Genomic DNA, 21,827 nt, shown 5'->3' with positions numbered 1-21,827 from the left:
CCGCCAATGAGAAGTTATTGTTCACACGGACCAAAGAGTTTCATCGCCAAGTTATCCGCTGCACGTGTATGTGAGGAAAACTCCGGCATAACGAGCGGGCGAAAAACGCACGTCTTTCTCGTCTTGGGTCTTGTATTCTACGTATTACTTAGAAAAAAGAGAAACCCGACTCCCGCTTTGTCAATAGCCTATTAGAATCTGCTGCCTAACTTGGAATTAAGTAATCACTGTTTGCATATTAATTGTTCATTACGAGCTTGCTCCGCTTGCTGTATATACAGCCTCTAGGCAGCTAGCAGCCGAGCCTACGAACTCCTAGGGTAACGGTGAGGGATAGAGAATGAGAGAGAGAGCATGGGGACCACTGTTTTCTCCTGCGCCCTCTACCCCATAATCTTGAAATCTCGACGCCTCTCCGTCTAGGGAGCGATGTATGCAGATTTTTTAATCATTGTTTCTCATAATTTTAGATCCTCCGAGGAGATGAAGAGCCGCGATAGCTGGATCCGCGAAGACGGAGAACGTCTTCCGCCTCACTTTAATATGGGACATTCATTCACCATCCACTGGGAGTGCTTCTTTGCCACGAAATATCCTCATTGCAATTTTCCACGGTGAAAAAATTTCGGGCGAAGGTGTGTTCTGCTCATACTGGAAACGTCGATCTCACACCATAAAACAACGCCGGATCGGTGAGTACGCACTGCTTCAAGGTTTAATTTCATATTATCAAATTTCGTTTGGAAGGATAATTGCTTGGGAATGAAATACGCGCAAAATGCTTCTCTTGATTCGGTGATATCCTTATATCATGGGCTTACTTTTCCTTTCAACTTCAACGTCTGCGTTTCGGAATTACACCTACATCTATAATACCGGGTTATACCACCACCGCCACAGGGTTGCCACTCTATAACTTCGTTCAGACTCAGTGCACAAGGAATAAAGTGAAAACAACTGCTTTCCCCGAATAATAAACTCGATTACTGCCACCTGGCCTGGGGGTAGTTTCCCGAGTTACAAGCTACGGGCGGAGGGCTGAAGACGGGAGGCCCGAGTCGATTGATCTTGACAAGAAGAAGGGGTGAAACTCTAATGAGACTTTTTATTCGACTTCTTTCTTCTTCAAAGGTCTTAGTCAAATTTATTGCAGTTCCCGTCCTTATTCTACCATTTATTCATGACGTCTCTCCTCCCTCAATGCGTATGAAAGTTCTTTGAGACGACGTGGCGATCCACTGATTCAATAAGAATTTTTTGAATTCTCGTTATTATCGATATTTAGATGACTTGGAACTCAGGCTTGAATGCATGGTTAATATCAACCCACAACTTAATTCTACGTGAAGTTACTTTTATCAGGGGGTGAATTTTTCGCGCAGCGTACGCTCATGGTCTGCGCACTGAGCTCGCTTCTAAGCGTAAGTATTTTTCTCCACCAGCTGCGGCGGGTGCCAATTTTAACGACGTTGTCTATATGCAAGTGGATGATAACGAGTTTTAAAAGCGACTCCGCGGACTTGTCGAAACAATTGGCCAATTTCACGGCTGATACGCCTCCACACTTATTGCATATTTAATCAGCGCTATTCTTATTAAATAACTAATTACAGTATTGTTTAACTCGCGGGGCTACCGGGATCCAGGGATGATATCAAGGCAGTTTTAACACGGGCCGGTAGGGGACGACGACGGGGGTGGAAAATCTCATGAATACACTAATAGGATGCGCTTCTATCCCTCTTTTCTCTCGGCTCTATCCTCCGCATAATATGTACAAGCCCAGCGTTATTTAATCAGGAGTATCGATGAGCTATGGATAAAATCTCAAAGATCCCAAGTCACCGTTCATTATTTTATATTATTTTCTCTGCAGTTATATGTATAAATATTAATAACTACCTACCCCCCCCCCCTTCCTGCCCCCATTTGAAAATATTCAAGTGCAATGATGATAAAGAGAGAAAATCTTTCTCGATACAAAGCAAAAGATGTTAACCGACATTGTCCTAATACGCCATTGAAAATTATTATACAGTCTGAAGAGAAAACTATTAACTTTGTTCTCACAATCAGGGAAGGGTAGATTCAGTCGCGTTCTTTGCTCTTCGTATTCCTGGCCGCTCGATTCTTTCTCCCGAATTAAATAAAAGTACGCGCCGGGCAGCCGGACATACCTACGTATCAGTCGTGTGCAATCTGGTGAAATTGAAAACAACCCTTGCTTGGAAAAATACCGCGAGAGTTGGGGTCGTCGGAGGGTCCGGTATTATCCTCGACCGGCAGGGGACGTTTGGATGTCCGTTTTATGTGAAATGGGAGAGAGCAAAGATTACTCCATTCAGCAGGTTTTAATGGGCAATCTAGATGCTCCAACGATATACTTGGCATTGTACAAACACCCCTTCCGAGTGAACTCGGACTCTCTGATATGTAACAGGGAGAATTATACCTATATATACGTACACAGTACGCTCTACGTACTGCAGCTTTCACCCTCGGGAACGACACGGCGGTGCAGTAATTAAAATAATCCCGTACACCGATACTACCCTTGCATCATTCACACACAACGGTTCTACTCTCGGAATCTAGAATATCTTCAACTGGCGAGTATCAATCTTGGTAGAAAAAATGTACAAAATAGTGAATGGCATATACAGGATCTGTAGATGACAGGTTATGCAAATAAGGTTGATGGTATTGTTGTTGTTGTTTTTTGTTTTTCTTCCTTTGTGTACACGATGATAAGTCAACGATTTCGGGAATCGAGTGAAAGGAAACAGATTTCACTTCTGATATCGTGTTTGCTCATTTTCTTTTCTTTTTTTTTTTTTTTTATTCTTTTCTCTTCTACCAGATAATCTAGGAGAAAATTACACGTGTTCTCTCTACAAATGAATAACCAGAATCAACAGAGTGTTCAGAATTACACGACGAGAACATTTATACGAACTCCTGGGGAAACACGTACACTTATCAATTCCGAATTCAAGTCAAATACCAGGAATTATTGTTCCGCCTTTGATGTAGGGGGATGGTGACGACGATGAGAATAGATGCGGAACCGCAGGAGGATGGCAAAGGGAGCGGGGGGTGGAAGGGACGGGGAGGGGAGACAATCGACAACTGAGTCAGCGAGGCGTGAAATTGGGGGTGGCGGTGAGGGTTGCTGGATTATTCTCGGGACAAACGGCGTCGAGGGGGGGAGGGGGGGGGGGGGGAGGAGAGTAGCGAGGAAAGACGGGATTCCTGCAAAGGGTAATTATTAACCGTAGAAATCCGTCCGCGATTTCAACCTATCGGCGAAGTCGAGAGTGGGAAATGGCAAATATTAAAAGTCCACATCAGAGGTCTCAAGAGGGCTGGAATAAGGAGGAAAAACTCAGGGGGGGATGAAATTTCGATCCTTGAATCCGTGAGATGATTATAAATGCTTATACTCTTCAGACGTCGAGACAAAGACTCGTCGAGTATAGTTGCGAATTCCGAAAGCCGTGCAGACTGACCCGTGTCTCGATCACACGGCCGCGATTTTCGCCTAATCTTCCCGTCTTAACCAGTCGACTTAAACGCTCCTGTCTGCCAGAAGAGGACAAGGAAGAGGAGAAGGAGGGGGAGGATGAGGAGGAATTCTAGGATGAGATTATTAAGTGACGGGTCGAAGGGTCTTTGAGAGGATGCAGGGAAACAGAAGGCGCTTCTACTTCTCCACCCCCTCGCCCAAGCTCTTCTCGTTCCATCACCCATTTTCACCCGGCAGACAGTGCGACTGACATCTTCCTAATCTGGATTCACTCCTACCGTTCGGATTTTCGCCTTAATACGCTTTCCACGTGCCCGCAGTATATCGAAGGATGCTGGATTCGCGTTTTCATAGCTGGGTCAGGATCACGTGATTTAAATGGGGAAAAACTGTTTTGGCCATGACGCGCGTTTCCGTTGCAAACGCCTCGTACGTCCGGTAAATTTGATAACGACGAGAGAATACGGTAAAAATATATTCCCGGTTGTCTTTATCGGTCGAAACACACCCGCTCTTCTCTCCGATGTTACACATAACATAACATGTGTAGGTACGCATTTAAAGTTGCTGCAACTCGTTCCGTCATTCCGGTATAACGGTTATCTTCCTGTATGCGATAAATAGTGGAAAAGAGAGAAAGAGAGAGAGAGAGAGAGAGAGAGAGAGAGAGAGAGACACAGACTAAGTACGAAGATGGAAAAAAAATTAGAAAAAAAAAAAAAAATAACACTTCCAGCTTTCACACTTTCTGTCCCCCTTCCGTTATTATTAAGAGTTACGCGATGCAAAGGGTTGCTTTTCCACGCATTAAAGGAAAAGCTTTTCTCTGTTGGGCAAAAAAAAAAAAAAAAAAAATAACGAAAAAAAAAAAATCAACAACCACGCAAGGGAGGGAACGCAAGTCGGTATATGCAGCGGAACGAAAAAAAAGAACAGTGATTATGCGGAGGCTCCTAGAAGCCCGTTGAGTAAGGTACATCTTATACTTATACGCAATCTTTTAATCAGCGAGTTAAAAGGCTTGAAGTAAACTGTAAGTGTAGAAGGGGATGATTGTTTAATTACTGCGAACAATAAAGTATATATGTGTATACAAACTGTACAGACTCAACGTGATACAGCCAAGTTCGCTGAGAATTACCCGAGCTTTAACTACACGTAGTATAACGTACAATGGAAACTTGTGAGATGCAGCCAAGTTTCTGTAATGGAACCTAGAGTGAATGTTGAAAATATAAATAAGAGAGAAAAAAGAAAAAAAAAAAAAAACAACTTATCTAGTCAGAGACCAATAATAGTAAGAAACTTTGACGCTTATTCGGCATATCGCGATGAAGGAGGGCTTAAAAGCCGGAAGGGTAAAAGTATATTTTTCACTCGAGGACAACTCCGAGCTTAATCAGAGGGCGGGGATGGCCCTCCTAGGCACTTTCGGGAGTGGGTGTAATAATGTAGACATGATTTTTCCTAATCTACAGTCTCCATTCGTCGCGCCCCGAGCTCCGGAAATTCCATTCGGAGTCAATGGGCCGGCGAAAAGGCGCAAGTGAAAAATCCATATCGGTAATAACGGCGGGGCATTTCGATTCGAACTCGCGAGCTCGCTGCGCAGCCGGCAGCCTTCAGCCTCCGCTAAACCCGTCGCCTAGACCCATCTTGAACCCTCCTGGACCCTCTTTAGCGCCCCGAAGTAGCTGGGCTTCGTTCAGCCGCGCTAATTCAATAATATCGCTGAATCTATTAAGCGGATAGTATAGGATCAGGGGACTCTAATATCATCTCGTAATGCTCCTAACCCAACCCAACCCAACCCAACCTAGCCGAACCTCAACCAACTTTCGAGACATCCAACCAGCTAGCGAAGGCTACAGCGGTGCGTAATAGGTTTTCCCGACCCCGAAAATTTTCCCATATCTAGGACCTCGTCTTCGACCCCCTTCAACCCACATCTAAATACCAGCTACCTTTAAGCCCAACCAAACCTTATCGCCGAACAACGACTCGTTACATTTGATTGCGCGCTTTCAGGGTCAGTTAATTAAACAATTAGCGAAGTGATTGCGAGGTGAATAGCCGGACGGAAAGTCGTTAGGGCGTAATTCGACCGGCTTTTCTTTTTCACCTTGTATTGGGTTAACGAAATTTCTGTTCAACCTCTGCGGTTGGGGTGCTTTCGTTCTTTCTCTTTAGATATCGAATTCGCCGAATTCTCGGGGCGCCTTATGAGGGATATGGAGGAATAAGAAGATAATAAAAGAAAACAATTTATTTTCGCTCAGAAAGGGAGAGAGAAATTTTTCCGATATGAGATTCCTCAAGAAGCAGTCAAAGTTCTTCACGATGAGCAGTGATTCGGTACCTCGTAGCTTATAGAGATACCACTTGACTCAGGATGTATAACAGGTAAGAGCGTCTCTCGCTTTCTCCCTTTCCCTTCTATAAATTCTTCAATACGCAGACATATTCTCAAATGAAACTGACGTTTTCCTGGACACCTGACACGCTACAAAAGTCTACTGATCAAGAGCAAGAAATTCGTGCTGCTTGAAAAGTTTCCAGGCGTAGAAATAATGCAGGAAGAAAGCGTCAAACGACAGATGCAATTTCTTGCATCGCGTCGAGAAAGGTTAACCCGAGTGAATCCGGTCCCGCGTTGTTACGGATAACTCGCAAAAGTTAAGAATAGGCGGTACTTCGGGATCCGCTGCTGCAGCTGGAGGAGAAACGAGATCCGACAAGCCGGAAAAAGAAGATGTAGGCGAACGCCCAAGCAAGCTGCAACGCGGGCGCGGTGCTTCGGCGGTTGATTTCGAGGGAAAGCTTTCACAGTAGTATTGAGGCACTTTGAATTCCTGAAGGAGGGCTTCGCGATGCGGAAGGATGCTGCAGCGCGTCTTTTGACGGTTGAGTAAAATGTCAAGCGGAACCTTATCCGCCTCGCATACCTGACCCACACCACGTGCGCCTTGCCTTGTTCAGCCCCGCGTCGTCTTTCAAAAATTGCGCCGCGCCCACGCGGTGAAACCGCACCAAAGCTCGAGGATCAGTCCTTCCTTCCACCCCGAATTCGCGGTGAACTCTTTGGCAAGAATTCCTCATTCGCAAACGTCGTGAGTTCAGAGAAGAAGAAGGAGGGAGGATTGAAGAAGTGGAAAAAAAATTAAAACTCGCAAATATATCGTGGCTGCGACATCCAAAAAGTGAGTAGAAATTTCAGGACCAAGTCACGGAGCTTTCGACGGATAAGAAAAGCGGCCGGAAAAGGACTCCGGTTTCTCACATCCGTCTTCCTGGCGATGTCGTTGGCATTCAGCCGTGAGAGCATCGCGGCAAACCTTCGACCTGACGTTGTGTTAAAAGGATCACGCTGATGGGTGACCAGGAGTGATCTGTCAACGTTCAAATTTTACTTCAGTAGTCATCCGACCATGCTTCCGATTTTTTTTTTTTTTTTTTTTTTTTTTTCAAACAAATAAATACCGAGATTCACGTGGCTGGTCAATTCAACTTCATTATCATCCTCTGTAGTGGAAATATCCATAGTACCAAAGACACGTACCATGCTCACCTTGATAACTCGGGCGACAAGATCGCGCAAGGAATAAACTCGGAGTACCCGAAGCCTGGCTTTGAAGACGGTGCCAAACGAACCTTGAAGAACCTTCGGGAGATCCAGGATCCCGAGGATTCCCAGCGCAAAGAATTTCCGCGAGCGGTGATTACGCTTTCGCTTCTTCCCTCTTCCCTTCTTCGTTTGAAAAGCTGTTTTATTGGTACAGTTTAGACTTTCCACCCCCGGATGTTATTTCCGTACAGGTCACACCGCGAGCATTGAAAATTTCTCTCGCCGTGACAAGCCCGCATCGAAATCTACGATAGAGGGTGACATCGAACCCCATGTTTTCATCCTAAGATCTCATCTCGTCAACGTGAAACTGGATACCTGCACCGCGTTAGGAAGAGACTATAAGCTGGGCCTCTTTTTTCGCCACGTATTTTCGCACACTGTTTAACGTTGTACGTCTACGCATCTTCACCCGCATGATTCCACATGTCACCCGCAGAACAGGTTAAATTTGTTCCTGCATTCAATTGGCTCCCTTCATTGCTATCTTATAGCTTCCCGACTGTAACCCCTGTCGAATGAGAATTGGGGAACTTTTAACGCGTTTATACCGACTATGAACAATCGATTCCTTCGTCCCGGGGGTTAATCGTCGATAATTTCCATTATTTCCCATAACACAATGGGAAAACGGTCATCCACTATAGTGAAATTATAGAATTTCATTGAACTATGACATTGAACATTGAATATAACATTGAATTAGCTTTAATTTAAAAATTTTAATAAATTTTATTTGATTTAAATTTATATTAAAATTAATTAATTGATAAAGTATTAATTTTAATAATGATTAAATTAGTAAATAATAAATATTTTACGTCGCATGTTTTAGCTTCAACACGTGTTCCTATTTATTGCTACCGTTTGCGTGGTCCTCCATAAACGTAAACATATACATTATTATTGTTTATTTAGAAAAACTCGTCAAGTCCCATTGAGGACGTTTTTTCTTAGTCCATCTCAAAGTAACCGTGCAATATATTGCTTCTACGAAAATTATTTGCAAATTGATCCGTTCTGATAATAATGCGGCAACACTGAACACATATATATATCATATACGTTGTATTTGCACCCTCGATTCGTGGTGAGTTATTTACGCGTATGGGATATCCCGCAATTAATTGATCCACAGAGTTTAGACGGTGAGCCAACGCGACTCTATTTCCCGGATGAAAATTAGGTCAGAGGATGCTATTAGTAATATTGCAAAGGGATTATTAGCCGGCGTTATTCCAAATCTAGCTGATCCGAAATTCCACACGGCTTATTCGTGATTATACTCTATGTATATGTTGTAAATTTTCAGCGGCAATTAAAGGTGCGTGTAAGAAAATTTCGTTATAGCATAAATCGTTATTTGACTTCCTTGAATGTATTCAATCGATTATTTAAAACGGCTGATGCTATGAATATTCAATCTTGTGTATACACGCTTCGCCTTAATCATTGCCGCTGGCGTTCGTTACCAAAATGTTGTTTGGCAGATTAAATTTGAGCCGGTATTTTTTCCTGTAAAAAGCAATACGAAGGTATCGAATTTAAGTGAGTCGAATGAGATTGAAAATTCCGTAACGATGTTCCGATATTTAGCATGTCACATATACGTGTATATCGTGTCGCAATTTTATTCGCGGTACGAATTCGAGTCATAGTTTAAATTTACGTTGCAAAAATTGCCGCCTGCTACTTTGATACGAACTGATCGCAAATTTAAAGGGATCCGAGTCTGTGAAATATTTAAACCATGGAATTGAATTAACATGGGATACCGGTTGTGGATTATTAATGCGGATTCACCACAGTTTTCTCTTATTTGTCTTGCGTTACGAAACTAGAGATTTTTTTTTTTGTGAACTCTACGTGACCTGTTTTTCATTCAACAATATCCGTTCCTCGAACAGCTGTTTAAAGATTAAACCTGAAACGTTCTTTTCTTTTCTTCTTCGGCGTGATAAAAGTCAGGAAAAACAAGTGGAATAATTTTCATCCGCGACAGGAATATGAACGAGTATGCAATAAAGAAGGCTGTTATCTGTGCAGTTGCGAAACAAGATTCGCGAAAAGCCCCTTCTAAAAATAGCCTCACGTAGAGTGCTAATTAAAAATCACGTGCCAATTTATTTCCACCTTGGATATAATCTCCACGCTGGTCGTGGAGGGGGCGGGGGGCTTGTGTAAATAATGGTCAAGTGGAGGCTAGGAAGGTCGGGCAAGATTCCACCCTAGGGGCCTTCGCACGCCGTGACGCGGGGGGGCGGGCTAGTTTATGATAGTGGAAATAACAGTGGCATTAAAATACCATCGGTCGTAAAGCATCGGCGAAAAGGAGGAAGTAAAAGGGGATGCAGCAACGCACGAATCGGAGGATAGAAAGTAGCAAGGCGTCTCGACTCGATTCCCCGATTCCGGAAACATCTTTACATTCAGAAAGGAAAAACTAATAAGGGTACCCAACGATGAACGGCGAAGCGTGATATGGTTCGAAATCCGGTTCTAAATTTTTCAGGGATCACCGGGCAGTGCTTCCGGCAAATTAGGGGCGAGCCGGTTAGCAGAGACAGAGTTCCGAATGGTCTCGATGCGGGGGATATAACACTAACTTCTCGTCAGGGTGGCGTGCAGGCGCCAAGGGGTTCTTCGAGACGGTTAAGGTACTTTCGCATCGGCGTGCGCTGCCTGTGCGTAGTCCGTAATGAACACCGAGGAAGAGTAACGATTCCAACCCGGGAATTCGGGCCCGTGAAAAGTGGGAAAATGGACTCGGTTACTTACCAGACACCGTGGAGAGGGGTCCCGAGTTTATAGGGCCAGACCGGGCAACTTGGCGAAGTACGACCGTTGTTGGCAAACCTGCGCTCTCGAACGCGCGTTCAACTTTGAAATTTGCATAAGCTAACCGTACGTTTGTACCGCAAACACTCTCCGCGTAAACTTCACCGGACAATGAGAACTTCGAAAACGAACGGTGCGCATTCTACTACCCAAAGAATCCTGTCGGGATGTCCCTAAAGTTGTCACCGAATGGCGCGACAAGGATGTCGCTAAATCGTGATCAGGCATAACGCGCGAACAATTTTGCGGACGGAGTTGACTTCCTCTAGGCACTCGAACACGTCCAACCGACACCTTCTGGACTCCGCATCTGGAAGCTGCGGGGCGTCGGGACCGCGCGCTCAATCGAGTTCATAAGGACTGCTGGACAGGGTGGGCAACATCTGGCTAAAGAACAGAATCTTCCGGGTATTCGGTGAGGGTCGCGTATCCTCGTTGAGACTTTCTTCGCGCAGCAGCGATGTTATCATTTTTACTACTGCTAAATTCTCCGAGTTAAAGCACTCCGATCGAGTATTTAAGATAATTTTTTTTTCACCAGGGGGATTCGGAGGCCTCTTCAGTCCTCGCGAGGGGTGAGTTAAGGGGGCTGCAACCGGGAAGCCGATACTCGAGTCTGGAAGACAAACTGCGCTTACTCCTGGAGCTAATTTAATTACCTCTTCCGTCCTCCTCTGCGCTTCGCTGCATCTTTCCGTTGATCACCATTACCTCCGAAGAAGAAAAGTTGCAAAGTTGCGGGAGGGAAGAAGAGGGAGACCGATCGAGAGGCGGCACCACTTCCTCTGTTATCCCTCCGAACAGACAATAAGCCCCGCTCGGCCCGCAGCAGCGCTCTGATACAACCCTGGCAAATAAAACAATGCGCGAGACTGTCGACGCGACGTAGTGCACAATGCAACTCGTTACCGTTGCGCGTGCCTCGTTGCAGCTTGCGCGCGACGCCATTTTACCTGGTAATTGCGCATTGTCCCGCTAATCGAATACAATTCACTCTCTCACCCTCGCACCCCCTCGTGTCCGTGTAGACGCAGCCACTGTCTTTCACTCTTTGCCTCCCTGGCGCATGGCGCCCCGGTCTTATTCCCGACTTGCGATCATTATCGCACGGCGTCATTATACTCGAAAATTCATGGGCTTTTTAGCCCCAGCTTGGCGCAGTCTTCCGGAATAACAATTCAACTCGGTGCGCGTAACCGTCCAATTATTTTCGATATACCTGCCTACCTATCCGCGTTCGCGATCTTGCACTCGATGTTTCTCGTTAAGCTGGACGGTCGGTGGTACATCGTTTTCCATTGACCGACGGAGGCACATTTCTTTGTTTGGAACCGTGCCAGAGGAGAAGGATAAGGGGACCAGAGGTGTGGCCGGTAGGTATATCCTGCAACGTACGCCGCGTTCTCCGCTCCTTCCGGCCACTCTCCATCGAATCAAACTAACGGGCATTGTTAGCTCGGAAGCCCCGAGCGGAGACATTCCGTTGAAAGCCATTGTCCTCATGGTATTCGTTGTTCATCCCGGCCCGTCCGCATCTTCCTTAGCCTGCACTTTTACCCCCGAGCTCTATCGCACGCGTATTATGTTATGCATTTTGCATTTTATTTCGTCGGCTCGATCGCAGCTCTTCTGCTACCGGCTTTCTAATCCTAAGCCGTTAGACGCAGCCTGTGATTGACCCAAAGGGAGTTCGCGTAACGTAGGCAACGAATTTCCTCCCTCTTCACGTCGGTCAGTCCATGCAATGCCGTTGCCCGTTGCCTTTGATGACGGCACGGCGGTCGACGGCAGACTTTTGACGTCTATTACGCCGTGCAGTTGCAGGTCTGCAGGGGTGAAAACCGGCACAGCCTAGGGAGAAGAGGGTGGCTGGCTGCCGGTGCATCGGTGTAACGGAGTCGAGCTTCATGTGGACAATCGATGTTTCCATCAGTTGCAGTTCGCGACGAACGTTTACGCGCTCGGTGCTGCAATTGTTATTGACAAATCGCAATGCCTCGGTAATCAGTCAGGGCTCGTATAGGTCAGGGGAAAGCCAGCCAATTCGAGTAAGGGTTGTAGGTACGGTGCTGTCAGTCGCTTTCCGGCTAGAAATCGAGGTCCCAGTTCTGTTTGACTGTTTGCTCCATGGCGTACACTTAAGTCAAGGATTAAGCGCAAGTGATTCGGCACCGCGGTTAATCGATCGGCCGCATCGAGTTGGCCCCGTGCAATTAGCGGAATTTCGCCGCATGAAACCGCGCGTGGAGGCTCGAATTCCCTCCCCCCCCCCCCCCCGTCTTTCGTCCAAACGACGCCTCCGGATAATCCGCGTTAGTCTGCTCAGCATGTACCGAAGGATATTTCGTCCGTCAGGAACACTCCGCGATCGATCGAGACTCTCCGCGATCGATCGATCGATCGCCTCTGCGGCTCTGCGTGAAAACGCACGTCGCCATTGAAGACGTGTTGAAGTGTTGCGCGGTTATCTTTGACGCACACAATCCACGTGATTTCGATCATCCACTAACGTCACCAGCCGCGTGTCCGTCACGTGCGTAACTTCAACCCCTTGCAGGCAACGCGTGCGGGCTGTTCTGGAAAACGTCGATGCGCACCCCTGCAGCCACGGAATTATGAATACCAAGTGCTGCGCTTATGCCATCGAGAGCCGGGCTGCACGCTGCAGCGGGTATAATTAACGCGAGAACCGCGCGCTGCAGATGCGACGCATCTCGCACGCGACATATCCGTACGACCTTCTTCTCATCCCGATTAGATTCGACGGCTTCCCAGACATCCTTGCTGTCTCTGCAACAGCTCAAACTGTACGTTTACGACGCTTTTACGACTCACCGCCGCGACGCACGCTTGCGGCTAATTTGCATTTATCCCTGGACGATATCTTCTCGTGAAGAATATCCGACTCTTGAACACGCGCCAATTACACATACGCATCATCGTGGAAGTGTTTTCCGCAGACGGAGAGGAGACTACTGATATAGGTTCGATCGTTCGAAGCACCGGAGAAAAAATTTCTTCTACGTGAATTTTAGCAGTCTGCACAGGGTTTCGGCTCTAGTCGTTGGAACCCCTCATGCGAGTTTAAAAGAAGCGAGTTTTTCAGACGGATAAATTTATTCATATCCTGGTGATCCTGACCTCCGGTTACCATTTACTGGGCCGGATCGAATGGGCGGGAAGACCGTAAGGAGACTCGCTCAAACTCACCGTGCGAATTGCCCGGAGCGGGAAGTAATGGGTTCGGGTGACTACAACGCTAAACACTTAATTGAACCCAAATCTCTGGGCGCGTTAGGAGAAGTCCCGAACCCGGAGGGGTTTCCCGGCTTTCTGGAAAAGGTACTGCACGGGCCCTTCGAAGGAAGCGTTGCGCCCTGCTGGCATTGAACTCGTGACGTCGCCGATGACCTCGGCAAAGTGGGGTCGGCTGCACAAGATATCGCATTATTCACCCTGAATAGGGTAAATCAGAGCTCAGGTACTACCCTGGGAGGCTGGGAGGCATCGCCTTGCCTCGCGCTTACAGGAGCCGTCCCATCGGGCCCCGGCTCTCTTGGGAATTCAATTATACCGAAGGAACAATGGCTTCGCATAGCGTCGGTGACAGCGTTGGTCGAAACGTTCCGGCACCCATGGGTCATCGGATTACGTTTCATATTTACACGAATTCTCGAGTCGTATTAACGTCAAGCTAGTCGGTGTGGAATCCTCAAATCCCGGTCCTTCGCTGACTTCACATGATCGATAATTTCTGCGTCTTATCCTTTGAAGAAGTCTACATGATCAAATCTAGCCTTTTCAAAGCTTCGTGACAGTATTTTGGTATCAAATTTTATCTGAAAAAAATAAATAAATTTCTATTTACTGAATGGCCCCATTTTTTATGCGATGGAAGAAATTCCTAGTGTAGACGTGCAGGTGTGTGTATAAATTGTTCGACGAATCGTTAAATTGAAAGTTGTCCGTCATGGTTGATTAGAGTGATTCAAATTAGGGGGTCAGAGAAAGAGAGATAGATAGAGAAAGATGGGGGGATGATGGAAGATCATGATACCGGGTGTCCACTCGTCATTTATCCCACGAGCTTTTCATCACGCATTGGTACTCCGTCGATAATCTCCTTGTTCCCCTCTTCTTTCTACCTCTTTTTTTTTCCCCGATTGAAACGGATGAATTTGATTATTCGCTTTCATTTGATGTCAGCGAGCTGCAGCAGCAGCGGCAGCAATGTAGCACCCGTTTGAGTAGATTTTCATTCCGTCAAAGGAATTCCCGGTGACAAAGGGCCGCGATAACGAACCTTTGTCCGGTACTGACCTATAATAACTCGTAATTTCCCACATTCGTCATGATATTTCTATAGGGCTTAAGGGGGGAGGTTTAAACATAAAATGAAAAAGAGAAAAAACGTGGTAGGAAAAAAATCAATGCGTATTCAAGGCAGATACATGAGCGCATTTAACCAATGCTTGTACAACCCGGGGAAAAGAATCGTCTCCATGGAATCCATTCCATTACAAGTTACTAAGCCCGATACATATTCTGTTGCCTAATGACTCTGGCTATTACAGCATTACCATTTCAATGCCCTGCGATACTGCAGTTGCTTGCTTGTGTTCACGACTCGCAAATGAACCGCGCGCGCGATTCTTGAACGATGCAACTAGAACTCCGCTCAAGTAGGACATATATTATAAACCGTGGTGCATGGCTTGCGTTTCACGGACACGTCTTGTGTGTGTTGAAACAGATGCGCATGAGAGTGTGTGTGTGTGTGTGTGTGTGTGGGTGGCAAACTCTAACAGCGCCGCGTTATATGTATATAAGTCTGCACATTGTGCGAAGAGAATATAATTATTATCTGCAGAATTGCACCCGCGACCGATTACTTTACGTGTCACAATCTGCGTGTACACTCGTGGTTAATAACTTTCACTTACACGGTCACGTTGAACGGATTCGTGTTCTCGGTTAAGGATAAAAGAGCGCAACCTGCGTCGCTGCAGGCTCTTTATAAGGACATTAAATTTTTCAACGTCCTCCAACCATGGGGTTGGGTATTATATAATCGCAGGTATTCAATCGTGGCACGTTGAACGTTTGACGACACGTCGCTGACTGGATGGGAATTGTTGTGTAATATCCCCGCATTCAGAGTCATTTAACCAATGTGTGTATATGTCCTCGGAGGCAGTGGGAATGTGCAGGACGGTGGTAGGTAATAATTTCCCCAAATGACACTCCAAATTACTGGAATTAATACGAAAGTATATTAGGCAGGTATTGCGAGGAAATACGTGTTCATTCTCTTCGTTCTGCTGCAGGGGTGAGAAACTCCTCCCACTTTGTGGCACCCTGCAGCCCCCATTTGCCTATACGGGTTCTCATTCACGCTCGTATGCTCGCGGTGGCAGAACGAAGATAAAAGTCATTATTAAGGAGAGAAGAACAACAAAAAACGCAGATAAAATTCGGCGAAAACGGATTAAGCTTTTAGTGCATCGAATTCATTTTATACACTTGAATTATCCACCGGTTTTCAGAGTTCATATTTTTTGTTTAGCAAAATCATTCGTCGTGTCACGTTTTCGGAATCACACGTTTAATAAGTTTAATTGAATCTGGGTAGAAATTTTTAGTAACAAGTCAATAAAAAAAGAGATGTACTTGACGAAATTTTGAATTGAAAATGTTTACACGATACAGAATTCAGTGGCATACACCTGTTGTACAAGGGGATGAAAAGAGGAGATGAATATCGTTTGACTATCGACGTTCCAGTCCATTTTCGACTGTCGCGATCAGTTTGCGATATAAAACATAAAACTCGCGAACTACCGACGAACAGTCATCTCACATCGTCGTTACGTTGCAACATCAGCTGTGACCAATGGAAGAGGAAAATATTTCCCCGTTAAAAGTTGTCAACATTCAATTCGCCATTTCGTTGTGTCGAGATTAAATTAACTCCCCCCCTCCAGACTTTCTGCAGAAAAAAATGAACAAATAAACAAAGAAATAAATAAAAAGCAAGAGAAAATTCAGAGCTTTCATTTTATGCGCTTATAATAATTTCGAGTTTCGATCGCGTTCGACTCTGTGATATCTAGAAGTGGGAACCGCGCAACGTCGAAGTTGAAATGTAATCAAGGATTTTTACGCGGAACTAGCAGACGATGAAAGTTACACGAGACGACCGCGATCTCGCTAGCTAGGTGGTATAACCTATACATATACTTTGCTCTTTAATTTGAGTTGCCGACGTTCCATTGTTTTCTTCGCTAATGAATTTCCTCCCTTAAGATCCAGCGAGATTCCCAAGTGGGAGTCGGGGAGCAGGGATCGTTGGGAATGGTAGCGATAGTGATTTCCGGTTCCTCCCCGCGGCTCATTGTCAGCTTGACTGAAAGTTCACTTTTGCAAAGTTTCAGTCCGCTCACGTACACGGCTTGTCTAACTTGTCCAATAGTTTCGGCAGGGATTGGGTATGGGTATTCGATTCGTCCGAACGATTTCTAGAGCTATTTCTGCTCCGCCGAACGGCGGCAGCTGAAATCCCCGAACGCGGATATCATTTCATTAAAATTATGCATATATCGCACAGTGTTAATGTTAATTACCTTGCGTGTAGTTCATTTCCTCCGATCATGTACCTCGGGCTTAACTCCTGCTCGGAGTCGCGGGATATCGAGAATATGTCACCTGAAACAAAGGAACTACGTTTAATTACCACCTCAAAGACAAGGGTAAAGAAAGCATAAAAAAAAACTATACGGACTATTAGCCGCAGCGATATCGAGGTGGATTGAAATTGCGAATCCGGGTGCAGAATGCGAAACGGGTCGTTTTTGAACGGCGTGTAAATTAGTTCTACAAACTATTCGGAAGCCGCATTAACGTCGCTCGTATATATATATATAGCTGATCTCGCCGTAACCCTCGTAACACATTTCGAGCAGCGATGAAACCGGCGTCGCGACGCGGCTCGTTCTAGAGGCCGAGCAGCTGCTTCTTAATGACGATTGGAATGTCGTCTAATTAAACCAAAATATTGATTTTGGCGGGGCCGCGTCGATATCGCCTCCCCACATGCTCCCCGCAATTCCATTTCATTTCATTTCATTTCATTCCATTCCATCCGCATTCGACTTGTGCTCGACTGTCGCCGATTTCGCCTCGATCCTTCCCTCTCCCTCGGCGTTAATTTCTGACGTTCATTCCTCGCGATTTCTCCGCCGAATGTCGTCGTCCCGACGCGCCAACGCAACGCCTCAACCCCCACGTAATATACGAGCAGAACTTATTGCCCAACTAAGCCAATACCGCAAACGGCTTGTCCATCTGGCGTGCTAATTAGCAACAACCCATAGACCAGCGCGCCAAGCCTCTAATAACACCGCGCGTAACAACGCTAACTATAATCGCAAGCCCAGCTGCACCCTGCCGACATTGTCCAATTCCTCGCCATCTCGCTCCAATCGACCGCTAAATCACTCCATTATTATACACAATACATATAATTGTGCTACTACAACTAATTAGAATCGTTACGCTTCAAGCTCTTCCCATAAAATGAAATACCGTCGCAAATTACCAGCAACTTGCACGTACTCTTATAACGTCACCGCAGTTCGAAGAACTTTTTCCCTCAAAAATCGGGTCTGTTTGTTTTGTTTTTGTTTTTTTATATTAGTAATTTTCTTTTTTAGTTTCACATCATGAGATGAACTGACTTGCGTCTCTCGTCGAGGGTCAGAGTTAACGTTGCCAAGGAAAGAGAGGGCGAAGGGGGGGGGGGGGAGAGATTTGCGAATGGTTAAAGTTTTTTGCAAAGAACATTATATCCTCCGCACGGTAGTCGAAAATATGTGAGAAACACTGCTACAGGCGGTGGCTTGGAAGTGTATAACAAACTCAGAGAGGTCGATTGTGCGGAGGGAAAAAGAAACGGCCGATGGGGTGAGGGAAATAATCGGATGAGGTGGACCGAGAGCCGGATGCTGAAGGACGAGGGGGACAAGAAAGAGGGCGTAAGAAGGGAGGAAAGACACTCACGGACATAATTCGATACGCTTAAGATAAATTGATACAGATAGATTATGAACGAAATATATACAATGTATGTACCGCAGTGTATTGTCGTCTTTGTGCTTCTATACGTATACATACGAGTATACATATAGTGTGGGTCCAATGGTGGGTGCAGGAACATTTGGAAATAACGATCACGTATGTCATTACAGTGCTTCGAGATCAGGGATGATTCACGATTGGTGCGATGTAATTTTTCGTGGTGAAACTTTTTTTTTTCGTCATTCAAGTGGGCTCGAATAGATCCAAAAGCGGACAATGGCAGTGCGCTGAACGAAATGTATTGGTCCTGAACTTTCTGGTATCTAGTTGGTATCAATAATTTATATCATACCTCGGGTAATCGACGTACGTACACGTCTAGAACGGAGTGAACTATAAATTGCTGATGAGGTGTTAAATGAGCCATACTAAGACGGTGTTTGAGGGTGCAGGGTAAGATGAGGTAAAGAAGGAGCTTGAGGGGACGATACTTCGCAAGTCGCACGCAAGCCAGACGAAAATGGTAAGTCGGAGGAGAAATGGAGGGTAAAGTGCGGAGAGAAGAGGGGCGAGAGGGTGAGGGAGGAGAGCGGGCCACTTGAAACAGGCAACATATGAGGCTCCTACGGCTAGCGTATACAGGAAGATATCGATCGGCCACCGAGAACTTAACGGCGTTCCAATATTAAAGCTCATATCAGAATATAGACGAGCTTCTTAGTCGCGATGCAGAATAATCACGAATACAGAATTGCGATCGACGTTGGTCGATACTATATACGTCCGGTGGAACTAATCGGAAATAATTTGACACTCGGAAGTTAATAACAGATGGGAAAATTGCGATTACAGGCATGCACGAGGACTCTGGAAAGTAATTATTCATGAGATTCTCACGAGAGCTTGTGGATAAATGCTGCAATCAGATTGCATCGGTAGAGAACAATGGTGCGTTTTGTTGGTCAAGCATAGAGTCGAAGATCTTTCGGTAATTTTCATCGACAAACAATTAAAATCTTCACTGTATTTTTATTCTCGGTATTTCATAGGCTCTTTGGATATGGTTTCTGTATTGAATTCACGTGGCGTGCATCCACCGGAGCACGAAATTGGTGCAAAAACAGTAAAAACCTACAACATGTACGTGATAATCGAGCAATGAAAAAACCGTTGTACAAAATTTTTTAAAGCATCGACGATTCTAGTTAAAACGTCCTCGTGAATTATTATTCACGTTTAGTTTCCGGCGGCGATGGATTCTTCTTACTCCGCGTTTCGACTCTGCCATGCATGACTCATGCGGTTTATGCAAAATTAGAGAAAAAGGGGTGGGAACAAAATACCGTGTGATTAAATTAGCGAGCGAATCGCGGTACGCGCTTGACGTCACGATTTACAAGCATGAGGGCGGGGTTAATTGAAGCGATTCGAGTCTGCGGGCTTATATTATTATTTCATTTACCTCTTGTGTAATAACTATTTTCATCGATTAGGATTTCACCTGTATGCTTTACAGGCTTAATCGAAAATCATTCCGGCCATTGATTTCAGGCTGTAAAACCGCAGACGGAATAATATCTGCCGGATGACAGTTAGGCGGACGAAGATGAAGGATTATATCGTACATGTGACAGGGCGGAGCGTCGCGACGCGACGTCGTCAATTTATTCACCCAGGTTTGAGGAAATGATTTAGGCTCGCCTCAAATACTATTTTATCTCGTCCTATTAGGACCCGGGGGACGAGGGACGCCTGATTAAGAATGCACCCTCCGTTCAGGCGACGGTCGAGTCGAGCCTCCGGTTGGTGACATTAATAGCGGACCTCAGACGCGATACCCTGCAAGCTCCTGGGGCTTATATTTCATTCATCCTCCTCTGCGATACTCGGTTTGGTTTCTATATTAAATCTTGATGTACGAGGTTTGACGTCGTCCGAAGCCAACCGCGACGTCTCAACAACCCTTCGCGGAGTCGTGTCTCCATAAAACGTCCATCACTGAACCGCGAGAGTGCGCCGAAAAAAAGAAAATAATTTTTTTTTAAAGTGGGGGGATGAAAAATGCTCGTCTTGATAGCTGAGAGGGATTCGTACAATGCCATGAACCACAATCCAGCATGAAGATGAAATTACTACATCAATTTGGCGAAAACTGTGGTGGTAGTGGTGGTTGTTTTACCCTTAATGTACTGTATCTATAGCTTAAATACGTTGTTATAAAAGAGAAATTTTTTCGTACACGTCTGAGGCGAATATACACTCGGGGCAGTTTTCGCTGCCTAAATCGTGGCGCGCTTTTCTGGGAGTAAAAGGGGGTGGAAGTGGCAGGCGTTAACGGGAATACTAATCCAAGATCACAATTTACGGGTTCTTTGTTTCGCAGTTTTATAAATCTAAGCTAATAGCCTCGAACTCGCACCTGCAGCTCCGAGCTTCGAGCCAACAAGCGATTGCCTCTCACCCCAATTTATCCCTCGGCTTCTCACCGCTCACGCATACTGAATAGTGTTTTAAAATATAAATTTAAACCCCGCGCTTGTCCACACGGCGGTCGATCGCCTCAAAGCCTGGTTTTTGTAAGACTTAAAGTTTTTTCTTTCTTCCGCGACAAGACTTGGCAAATTCACCGAATGAATGCTATATGAGACAGTGAAATTTCTCGATTCTGAACTGCGGGGAGAGTCAATTTCCTCCATGGAGAAATTATATCAAACTCCAATTATTCGGTGCGATATTAGAATTGATGGCGTGTGGATAACGAGTAGTCAGATTTCCCTGTCGGATGAATGACGAATTCCACTTAGGCTTTTCACCTACTTGTGCAGTAACTCTCGCGATCTCTCTGTATATTTGCATTTATCTCGGTGTTACGGGTGGAGGAAATCCGGTTGAATAATTAGCCCCCAGGCGACTAGGAACCCTCGCGGTCTGACCTGGGAATAAAATTTGTGCGCGTAAAATTTCGGAAGGTTCGCTCGGAATAAGCTCGCTGCGGATCGAAATCTACGAGCATTGTGATGTTATTTCACGAACTGCACTCGATTATATTTGTTTTATCAGTCTCATGCTCGCGTGCGGAAAAATTGTCGAGTTATCGCGGCGCTTAGCACGACGGTCACGGCTGGCAAGAACGGAATCGGAGAAGAAAGGGTTTTAGGATTGAATTCTATCTAGGTGAGCTTTTTTCAATCAACGTTATCGCGCACTTGGCAACGGAGCCTCGCGACGGACCATATAAAGCACGCAAGGCTACTACCGCGTTTTAAGAACCAGGAGTGGGGGTGATATCCAGGGCGAAAGTTCGGGCTTCTTGCAGCCCACGAGAGACGCCGAAGACGCCGTGTAGTCCGGGCACGTCGTCGATGAATGGTCTGACGAGACTCTCCGAGACTTTGCGAGACAATCGCTTGGGAAATCTGAGGTCCGCGCCACCCTCACCCCCCATCTCTCTCCGCCCGACACCCTCCATCCCTCCGTTCCGTTTTAACCATCGTAACTTTCCCCTCGCGCCCCTTTTTTCTGCATTCGTCAGATCCGCCAGCGGCGCTAAATCACGCACCTCGTATCCTAGATTAAATTTTCGATCGGCAAGAATCAGGAACTAATCGGAAATCCCTCGATGCACAATTAGGTATTTGAATGAAAAATTTCATTAGGTTCGTCAGATAGAACGTCGAAAAGTAATCTGCACGTAGTTTCTCTTTTTGTGGAAATCAGGTTGCTATATCTTTGTTGATAAACATTGAATTGAAAAAAAAGGAA

General features: G+C 45.7%; 1 protein-coding gene across 4 annotated transcripts in view; it reads right to left on the bottom strand.

The window, feature by feature from the left end:
- Nucleotides 1-21,827, bottom strand: part of LOC124412512 (teneurin-m) — a 336,307-nt gene that overhangs the window by 202,139 nt on the left and 112,341 nt on the right. For all 4 annotated transcript variants that reach the window (XM_046892440.1, XM_046892446.1, XM_046892441.1 and 1 more), the window contains exon 2: nt 16,613-16,694. In XM_046892440.1, coding sequence (XP_046748396.1) covers nt 16,613-16,628 — 16 coding nt within the window. In that variant the 5' untranslated portion in view covers nt 16,629-16,694. The remainder of the gene's footprint in view (nt 1-16,612; nt 16,695-21,827) is intronic.

Source organism: Diprion similis, chromosome 11 (assembly GCF_021155765.1).
Source record: "Diprion similis isolate iyDipSimi1 chromosome 11, iyDipSimi1.1, whole genome shotgun sequence".
Lineage (NCBI taxonomy): Eukaryota > Metazoa > Arthropoda > Insecta > Hymenoptera > Diprionidae > Diprion > Diprion similis.
The sequence above is the reverse complement of the archived record's forward strand: the minus strand, read 5'-3'. Positions and strand labels throughout refer to the sequence as shown.